The 11,476-nt window shown below is 30.8% G+C and overlaps 1 protein-coding gene across 2 annotated transcripts; it reads right to left on the bottom strand.

The window, feature by feature from the left end:
- Positions 1-5,459: 5,459 nt before the first annotated feature.
- LOC105332736 (transmembrane protein 220) lies at positions 5,460-10,679 on the bottom strand. Of its 2 annotated transcripts, none has more exons than XM_011435414.4 (7): positions 10,532-10,679; positions 10,235-10,344; positions 9,845-9,874; positions 8,951-9,011; positions 8,270-8,402; positions 6,891-6,956; positions 5,460-6,474 (listed from the first exon to the last, which is right to left on the bottom strand). In XM_011435414.4, the coding sequence occupies exons 2-7, from the start codon at positions 10,340-10,342 to the stop codon at positions 6,330-6,332; spliced, it is 543 nt and encodes a 180-aa protein (XP_011433716.2). In that variant the 5' UTR covers positions 10,343-10,344; positions 10,532-10,679; the 3' UTR covers positions 5,460-6,329. The 2 variants fall into 2 exon arrangements, with proteins under 2 accessions (XP_011433716.2, XP_011433715.2); XM_011435413.4 differs by having other exon boundaries at positions 10,437-10,640.
- Positions 10,680-11,476: the final 797 nt, after the last annotated feature.

Here is an 11,476-nt window from a genome sequence, read left to right as displayed (position 1 = left end):
CAATTTCTTTATTCTCTGAACTGCATAAATTACAGTGTTGAGAAAAATCAATTGAACAATAATACGTATAATACATACATTGCATGCATTGGTGAGTCACAATACAAAAGTGAAAAAAGGGAAAAAAGTATGATTAGCAATTTATCTAGAGAGCTAACTCTCTCAATTATAACTTTAATGAATTTACACAGATTTATCAACATTTTTTTTTATTAGTAGTATTAAAGAGTTGCTGAAATTTGTAAACACTTGTTTATGTGTAGAAGTATGAAGGTACGTATAAAACTCTCTTATCTTTAATTTTATATCTGTACAATGAAATAAACAATGAAATTCATCTCCTATCTCAGTACAGTTACATATGGTACATATACGGTTTTCACGAGGTATATCATACCATCTACCTCGTTCTATAGGCAATTTAGCATCACTTGTTCTAAAAGTACAAAAAGATTTCTGATATTTGGATGGCAGATCTAATTAGTATTTTTCCAAGGATAATGTGGTTTTAAAAATTCTATAGTTAATACCTTTTAATGAATTATACATTTCACTATTCCATGACTGCTTGAATTGGTCTAGAAATATATGAAAAACAGTTTCCTTAAGCCACTGGATATTTACATTTTGGTGGTACTAAATAAAAGAAGACCACAATCATTCAATATTTTAACAATTAATCTAAACCAGGGTCTGTTCATTTTACCCATTGCATATTGTAGTTTTGACGAAACTTTATTATTTTGTGAAAAGACAAGTTTACTCCAAAATGCTATCATGCGGACTTTAACATTAATTATTAGTGGGAATCGTCCAAGTTCCCCATAGACCATATAATTTGGTGTTGAAGACTTTAGGTTTAAGATATGTGTACAAAATTTCAGATGTAACTTTTCAACCATTGTTATATTACGAAATCCCCAAACTTCACATCCATATAGTAAAATATGTTTCACAATTTTGTCCAACATATCTAATTTACAATCAATTGACATATTGTGTTCTCTACATTTGGCTATTACACTATACATGGCTCTAGTAGCTTTTTCACAAAGTTCTTTCATATTGAGATTGAATGATCCATTTTTAGAATAATGTACTCCAAGGTATTTAAAATTATCTACAATTTCTAAACTAATGTCTCCATACATTAATGAATAATCTGCACGTGATCTACCTTTGTTAAAAATGACAATTTTTTATCACTATTAACTTTGAGATGCCAGCTTTTACAATATCTTTTTAAAAACATTAAGTTGATGTTGAAGATCATCAGAAGATTCTCATAATAATATTGTATCATCTGCATATAATAATATGATAAGATAGTGATGTCAAACCCTCTACATCATTTGTTGATAAAAATTCTTTTAAATCGTTAAGATAGAGTACAAGTAATAAAGGTGACAAATTTTCACCTTGTCTAACACCCACTGTACATGGAAACATATCAGAGGTTAAAACCTTGGCAGTTACACAAGATTTAATTCCCTTATACATATTTGTAATAACGTTAAAATACTTGCCATCAAAATTGTTCAATAAATTTTGTTCCATAGACCAACACGCCAGACTGAATCAAAAAGCCTTTTCAAAATCTATAAAAGCACAAAATAATTTTACTTTAAATGTCTTGGATAATTCTATCAGAGAATATAACGAAAAAATGTGATCAATATTAGTCGAATAATCTTTACGAAACCCAGCTTTATTTTCTAAAATAAGTTCTACTCTATTTGCATACTCAGTCAATCTTTCATTGAGGATAGAAGTAAATAATTTCCCAAGACAGCTTATAAGTGTGATTGGTCTATAGTTTGATGGATCAGTACTGTTACCTTTATTTTTATAAATTCGGATAATGTTTCCATGTATCCACTGTGAAGGTATAATTTCAGTTTCAAAAATCTTGTTAAATAACTTCACATAAAGATTTAACGTAATATCACATGTATTTTTAATGTATTCATTAAAAGTCTTGTCAGTTCCACATGACTTATTATTTTTCAGTGCTTAAATACATCTCATAATTTCATTACTTGTAATTGGCTGATTAATAAAATTATGAAATTCCCCATCGGATAACAATTTCAGTTCATCTTCAGATAATACATGTTCACATGGTCCATCATTTTCAGTATTACAGCATTTGATATAAAAATCAAAAAGATCCTTCAAGTCGGCATTACATGATGACTTATTACCACAATTGGTATTGAGAATTTTCCAATATTCCTGCGGGTCTGTTGTTCGCAAATACTTTAATCTATCTTTCATTATTGTTCTATGGTGACCTTCTGCATATTTTAGTTTCTTCTTGCATAATGTTTCATGTTCATACAAATTATTTCTAAATATTTCCCCACCATATTTTTTATTTTTTTTTATTTATTTTATTTTTTAATCTTTTTGCTTTTCTAAAATTTTGTCTTGCAGATTTGTATTCTCTTGTAAACCATGGTTTCTTAAAAGCCGCGGGATTTTTATCGCATGAATACAGTTTTTGTGAACCAAAAACTTCTTTTGCACTTTGTACAAGTATATTACCAGTTTCTTCTACAATATTATTAATATAATCTAAAGATAAATGTTCAGTTGTGCAAATTTAAGTCTATTCTCCAGACTATTGATAAGAGATATTTTACTATCTACAACATTATGGTAAGTGACCTTTTCATCAATAACCCATCTTCTTTTCAACATCTATATTCATACATTTGTTTGACAATTCACAATCATTTGTTGAAGTGCATAAACCTGTGTTTATACTTTTAAGGGAAGACATTATAACTTTAATTGGATTGTGCACATCTGACAATAACTCTGGAAAAGGTAGCACCCTCATTTCTGATACATACTTGATAAAACTTACATTTGCAATACAATAGTCTACTACACTGGAAGATTTACAGGTGTATTCACCATTTTTATCATGTTTGGATCGACCATTCAAAATAAAAATACTACAGTTTTTACAAATGTTGATAAGCTTCTTTTCATATTGATCCCTCCTAAAAATCAAAGTACTTAGAGTACTGAGAGACGGAGGCATCATTGCGGAGGAGATTAATCTACTATTAATTTAATTCCAAGTATTGAAGTACCGACGGGAGTTGATTTCATCGATTGATATTTATCTTAAAATCAACGATATGTAATTTGGCATGCCGAGTAGTTTCTTATCCGTAATTGAATAACGCATATTTTCGTAATATGAATTTTTGGGCTTTTCCGACAATTTCAAGAATTATAGGAAAACATCATATGAATCATGTTGCGTAATATTTTAAGATATAATTATTTCCATCAAACTATGTATCAGTAATGTAAATATTTCTGGAAAATTATATGGATCCGAGCAATGTTTAACTATAATAATATTTAATGCTTCAGAATGCATTACATCGAATTTATCGATTACTTTCGAGAACAAGGTCTTGTCAGTCAGCGGCGATGATCTGTGGTTAGGTCCAAACATAGTTTCACTTCCGGTTTGCCAGAGTAACTGTATAGGAGAGTTGATAAAAATCAAATCCCAAAAATAATAATGGTTTTTTCTTCTTCAAATTTTAAGGTATAGAAGGTTTAAAGTATCAATTAAGAGTTTGCAATACTAAATACTAATGGACAGAAACTACTTTGCTAACATATTCAGGCTCTTTTATGGAATATGCAAAAACAAATTACATGTACAAACAAAAAAATATTTTGTTAGTTAGCACTATACCTAATGATTCACAATATATACTAAAATTTATGATATATAATCAATAAAAACTGTTGAACAGTGAACTTTTTTCATATGAAAAAAATCGTTCATGCTTAAAAACCCCTAGTGTTACATGTAGGTAATACATGCATGATCTCAATCTCGCATAGTTGTTCTTTTTCTTTTGCAGAATGTACGATTCGATTGTAGAGAGTGATCAAATATATTTCTAAGCGGATGAAATATTTATATATAAGAGACGCTACAGCTCATTTTGCTCAAAATTACCGTTGATTTAATCATTTCAGGCGGTCCAAAAAGTAAATATTGCTAGCTCAGCCTTTTGATCAACAGCTTAGCGAATCAACTGTAAACATTTCATCGTGACTTTCTGCATGGGATTAAAATATTACGAATTTATACAGATTTTACTTGTGGTGTAAACAAAATTTGAGAGATATAAATTTAGAATTTCGGAAAAATATTTAACACGCAATTGCGAGCTTTTTTTGCTGTAAAAAGATTCAATCTGTCAGTATATGCAAACTCCTATTCTTTTATCTAACTATGTTTAAAAACGGAAATATCCAAGATGAAGAGAATTCGCTGTAATACATGTATCTCTTTAAAGCTAAATTAAAAAAAAATATACCGCGGTAGATCTTATAATACCCCGTGCTTCACTTTTAAAAGAAAATATGTACATTCTGTCAAATGTGTTCACACTTTTTTTTACGCGAAATTCTTTTATCAACTTGCAAAAACACACACTGACTTCCCAACTTACTTTGAAATCGACAGCGCTGGCCAGACAATGCAGGATTAATCAAACTTCACAGCACGTGGCCTGGGTACTTTACCTATGCACATACTGAATGTGTGTGTGTGTGGGTGGGGGGGGGGGGGGGGTTGCGTTAAAGGGTGTAATCTGGATGTTTAATTTATTTGTTTCACTAGTATGCATGCCAAGTAAAACTAAACTAAAATGTATCATGCTACGATCACGGTTGTCTGTTCTTAATTGGGAGAATACTCAAGTTCACATAGCAGTGGTTCAACTTGTTGGATAATCATTTTATTGGATCGATGCCGGGGGGTGGGGAGAGTGTAGCGATACATAGAAAGATATATCTCCGCAGAGGATTAATTGATAATGCGCAAGTAATATACGATAAAGACTGAGAACCACGCCGTGTTTATCCATTGCAGCTCATAATTATTCAATAGTTCGGTCAACACAAGATGGTTCTTGAGGAATCCTCATTATTTGACGTCACGGACAGGAAGCTGTATAAAAAGTATAAATAGCCACTAGACGATTACACACCATTGCTATTCTTAAACTCATGCATATTCATACTTACTTGAATTTAACATATGGACTAAAATTTTCGAGAGAAATTATGTTTATTGATCGCAATATGTATAGTTCTATTTATTGTAAATTAATGCAAATAAGATATTTATTTCAATAATAATACTGAAATATGAATCCCAAACGAATATTGCAATTTTTGCCGCTAGGTGGTGTCCGTCAAATCCACTATCGACGTCACATGTGAGCTGACCGGTAGCAATAGAGGAGCTAGGCTCATAGAGCCTCCGTCTAATTATAACTGAAAACATTTGCATTGGATGGTCACGAAGTTTACAGATTGAGGAAAAAAAACTAAAAAACACTATCACTATAGTAACAATTAATGTAAATTTATTGCAATAAACATGGTATTTATTATAAATCAATGTAAACTCAAATTCATGTACATGTGTGCAATTGAAAACTGTATAGAATATATCAACTGTAATATTAGAATGAATTAATTTACATCATAAATTTCAATGTTTTTAGGAACATGTACCTTTCATCTAAAATGTGTACTTTTTCTGCACTGAAACAGAAAATTGTCAATTTTTCCATACTAGTAAAATAAATTTATCCAACTTGTGATTGTGAGTAAAAGAAGACAACTGATTGATTTAAACATTGTTTGTATCATAAAATTATCATTTCTTTTTCATTTTGCTCAGAGGGTTATGCTGATATTGTGTACATTGGTATTATAATTTACTATTCGTTTAGACAATCGTTATCATTAAATCAATTTATTTTGAATGTAAAGAGTATAAACTCAGCAAAAAATTTGGATTGTACAATACACAAAGCATGGTGTGATTTTGAATGGCACATAAACATGTGGATAATGAATAAATCGCATGACAGGAAGTAAATATATAGTTGCTGTAGTACATGCATTAGTACTGGATTAGTATCTGGATTTCACACACTGTTTAGCTTATGGTCACATTAGCACACAATCAAACTCCAATTTACAATGCAGATTACATATCTTTAGAGAGAACACGCATAATACTTTACAATTGGTTTTTTTTTTCATAATCTGTTTGTACACATATATCTCAAACAGTAAACTTAAAGTTCCTCATTTGTTTTGAAAATTCATAAACATACAAGAAAGGTGGTTTAGCACCATTGAGACCAATTGAAATGAGACCTGAGGCAAACTATAAATAATGCATATAACCAAACATATGATCCACAATGCATTACATAATAACAACAAAATAGAAATAAGGATGTCTGCTTGGCAGCACCAAAACATCAAAACATTCCTTTGCAGTGGCCTAGCCTGGTGTGCCAGTCACCCACATAACAGAGGGACCAGGTCAGAAGTGGAATGAAGGTCAAGGTCACAGTGATCAGGAGCAGGGCATTCATCATTTGTTTGTTGCTGGCATGAACTGGTCTGAAATTGAAAAAGAAGGAAAATTATCTTTTGCACTTTAAAGATATTTTTTAATTTTTTTTCCTTTGCTGTTTACAGTAAGTAAAAAGGTTTAATCAATTAAAAATAATCAATTTATACAAAATTTTATTCTGCTTTTTGATTTATCATGCAAGCATAAGATCAAAGCATTGCCATAAAGATATTGATAAATGTACTAAATATTTGATTTGGGTGGGAAAAATATTGATTTTTATATCAAATATAAAATATTCTAAGATTGATATCTGTAACTCTCTATAAATAATTCCGATTCATGACAAAAATTACTTTTTTACCACTGGTAGGAAAGCTGTGTTTTATCATGCATTAAAACACTGCAGTACCCCAAAATCTTTGAACTTTCTACTGCAGATGTTTCATCATTTACTAAATACCTTCCAACTGTTGTAAACCTGGCTATCGATGTCCAAGCAATGATGATCAACAGTCCGCCCATTTCTCTGTTATATAAAATTCTGGTTAGTATATCTATAAAATTCTGGATAATATATCAAAGAATATAATCAAAGTACTGTATTTGCTTGATTTTTAGAGTACAAATAGCAGTGAAGATGAACTTTCCAAAAATATTTTCGAAGTATTTTAAGCAACAAATACTGGATTCTAAAGTCGACACCAAATGTACTATTAGTGTGAATTGTCATGCTTTAATGACAGTTCTTCTGATGACATTAAAAGAAAAGCCTATAAGAACTTTAACTCTATTAATATGTGCATTGATTAAGATATTCTTTTATAAAATTAATTTATCAATTAAGTTTCTGTGTCAGCTGAAATAAGAGGCCCAATCTACAGTAAAAATCACCCCTCTACAATATCATCTATACAAGATCTTTATCAACATAATGTACACAGTATCTCTGAGCAACCACTCAAGTATAAGCATAAACATAAAAAATGCAATCAACTTTGTTTCTTCACTCCTGCACAGTGGTTCTTTCTTAACATGTAAGAAAACACTTATGATGAATCTGATCTGATCAGGGACTACTTAAAGCTAGCTTCAGCATATAAAACAAGCAGCCAAAAAAAAATTTAAAGTACAAAACATGCTTTTTGTTCAGACTCAAATCAAACTTCATTGTGATTTCATTGTTTGGTACCTTGTACAATTTTTGATAAACAGTAATTTACTTTCTGATATTATTATGTACATCAATACATGTGTTTGACCGTGTATTTTTTTTTCAATTATGATAGAAACAGAGGTCTCATAACCATGCAGTGATCATTCATATTAACTGCATAACGAACAATCCATCATTCCTTGAATTTTTAATTTTCAATTCTTTTTAAAGATACAGAAAATAAAAAAATAAAATTAGGACCTCAAGATTAAGAAAAACTAGTTATTAACTTGCACTTGCTATGATACAGTACCTAAATGTATGTCTTTGAATCTGATATGTAAATATCTGAGTGAATATTTAAACATAAATGATAGTAAACAACAATGCATGTCAACAATGGCAATGTCTTAAAAGTTTTACTTTATATTAAGATTAAACTTCATTCTGCCACATGTAGATAAAGTTATTATAAACAAACTGGTATCTCCTCATCTTGTACATGTACCATGTATATGTGTGGTTTCTGTGTGCCAAAAAACTTATAAAAATGTGGGGGGGGGGAATTTGATATATAATTTATGCACACTGGTATTTTATTTTTTGTGATGAGAAAGTACAAGTAAAGAATAACAATAAATTGGATCAATACAATGATTATAAGAAATATGGTCTTTTCTTCTTACCTGCCTTCCTCCTGTTCAAGTGGGTTCTTCAGTTCCCCTTTGATGGCCTCAAACAACAGTACAACCTGATAGACAGCATAGGCCAGGCACATTGTGAAGTGAATGGTCACCACTGTGTTCCATACTTTACTTACTGTTTAAAAAAAATTTGAATAACTAGAATAATCATACAATATCAGCATCTGTTATCTTGATATCTTGATTGTCAGTTATATTAATTATTTATGAAGAATGGTGTAAGTTATTAGTGATCTTAAATAAAATACATAAAGGTGAAAGACTATAGGGTTTTTTTTTTATTTCAGACCTGCAAGTGTTGCCAGTTACAATACTCCAAGTAGTATTACAATGAATGCATAAAAAGCAAGGTTCAAAATGTTTTTACATTCGATATACAAAATCAAATAAAACTTTCTTAGAAATGTAATTTAGTTTCACAATTGCAGTTGTATTATTTTTTGGAGGATTAAACACTTTGCTGTCAGAAATAGCAGCAACAATCTTAAAGCTGTTGAATACATATCGTCCTTTTATTATGTTATCATCTAGCTAATCAGTAAATCATATCCTTAATTTTTGCTGTACTTAAAAGCAGTATAGGAGTTATCAACACTCTCTCTTTCTCTCTCTCTCTCTCTCTCTCTCTCTCTCTCTCTCTTTCTCTCTCTCTGAGAGGCATACCTGACCACTGTGGTTTCAATACCAAAGGCAGACACAATGCAGCAGAAACTCCATAGACTGGCTAAAAATTTGAAACAGAAAATCATATTTATTGAAAATCTTTGGCAGCAAGTTGCATAGTAAATTTAAAGCTGCTTGGTCCGATTTTTTTGCAATTACAGTATCAAATTTTTTTTCATACAAATCATTTATCTTAGAAAGTTATGGACTTTCTCCTATTTACACGAGCAGAATCAGTCTCCTTTCAAAGTTAGAAATATTCAAAGTAAATAAATATAATTTCTCTTTGGGCAAACGAAAAAACAAACCAAAATGCATCACGGGAATGTTTAGAAAAGGAGACCGCTTGGTTTCGTCCCCCGAATGATTGGGGTTATTCAACCCGCATGCTATGCATCAATTGTAAAGAGAACAGACTTTGGAAATATTAGCGAACAAAACGTACACATGTTTATTTGTAATTTGTCTGATCATTTTGACCTTTATTTAAAGCGATGTCAAATTCGTAATACAACCATACCCGTCTCGTCGTCAGGGGTGAAATTTAACATGAGGCGAAATAACGCGGTACCTTTTAATGTCGTTTGTTTTGTTAGCAAATTTTGTACGTATTTTTCTTCATTGAAATTTGGCATAATTGACGGGTAAAACTACTGCAATGTCTATTATTATTCATAAACTTAGCATAGCCATCGTTTAAAAGCGTGCATAAAATTTGATATAAAATCGGACCAAGCAGCTTTAAAACTTTTAATTTACTTCTAGAAGAATTTTTCCAAAGTCTCTAACTGGTTTAGGTTGCTAAGCATATAACTGCGTGGTCTTGAATCCTATGTTTTAGAGAAGTGATTCATTTGAAATTTATAATGCCATTAAATACCTGTCAATACTTACCATCCATAGGTACCAGTCGGAATCATTTAACTGAAAATTAAGAAGACAATAATTCATCAAAGAATATGGCTTTAAGTTATATAAATTACTTCTTCCAATTAACTGCATTTAAATTCATATAAAGTATTTATAAGCACATTTAGAAACATTAACTTCGGATAGTTTGATTTTGATATACAATATTATTTAAAGCCTCTATAGTTGTTATCATAATAATAATACTTTAAAATTCTCGCACCTGTTCCACATATAATGTACATTCTCTCTCTCTCTCTCTCTCTCTCTCTCTCTCTCTCTCTCTCTCTCTCTCTCTCTCTCTCTCTCTCTCTCTCTCTTCTCTTTCTTTCTTTCTCTTTCTCTCTCTCTCTCTCTCTCTTACATTTTACTTACATTGACAAGAGCAGCTAACATAAAGAAAACTCCCAACAACAAATTAATTATCCTCCATACTTTCCAGCCCCCTGAGGGCTTTTTTGTGACTTCTGCTTGGTGCTCCATATCTAAAACACAAATGAATTTATTATTATTATCAATCAACCGATTACCCCTGCTTTTACGTGCACATTCACACGATAACGTATGTGAATCTTACCTAACTGCATGGTTATTTTTTTTTTAACAAGACTTTCAAGCACAACAAATATGTCACATAAACGCTTGTGGTTTTATCAGATATTGCATAATAACCTTATCAGTTTAACCACTCCTGATAACTCCACTGTAATCCGCTAATCGTTAAACAGCTGGCCAACGTTGTTATTATTTTAGTTTCATTTTTCGCCTTGGAAAATGAAAGCTCGCTAAGTAAAGAAATCCATACCGTCAACCTTTTCTTTTCCGGCAAGTAAATTCATATTCAACCCCCCACCCCCATCACCAGCACCACCTGAAAAGAAAAGGTTTAAAATATTTCTATTTAAGGTATTTCACTTCTCAATGTTGTTATATCAAGACTTTCTTGAGAAGTATATCATTGAAATCTGCACACAAAACATGCTAAAAACATACAAAGATAATGGGGGGGGGGGGGTCAGTTTTCATCCCTCTGAAGTTATGGCCTATTTAATTTTACCTCAGTGCACCTAAAATGCAATTTCAGCCTGATTAAGATTTATTGTCAGTATTTTTTATCAAGCAAACTTATTTCTTCAAATATTGTTTTTAATTAAGCACAATGATCACACTGAATAGAGGGATTACGAAAAAAGTTATATACGAAGCTGCATAATTTTTTGTCTGACCCTTTTGCACTTATAATAGACAAGTTCTATAATACATGTACATGTAGTTACAATTTGGTTTGGAATATAAACTTTTTGAAAATCAAGAATTTTATAAGATTAATTCAGTTTGCCTAGATATGTCTTCAGTATCATTTTGACACAATAAAATATGGGGGTCGGTGATGTCAAATTTTAGTTATTTATTTATTTTCAAAAATAAATTGAAATTCTCGCAAAATTTGGCTTTAATAAATCAGACATTTTCTATATATTTGAACGATTTTATACTAAACGTCTATCAATCTCTCAAGATTTATTTTTGTACGTGTCATACAGAACCTATAGAATATGTTACAAACCTATCAAATGTTATAATTGTGAATAATTATTAAAGTATAATGAAAAGAAA

Source organism: Magallana gigas, chromosome 7, assembly GCF_963853765.1.
Source record: "Magallana gigas chromosome 7, xbMagGiga1.1, whole genome shotgun sequence".
NCBI lineage: Eukaryota > Metazoa > Mollusca > Bivalvia > Ostreida > Ostreidae > Magallana > Magallana gigas.
The sequence above is the reverse complement of the archived record's forward strand: the minus strand, read 5'-3'. Positions and strand labels throughout refer to the sequence as shown.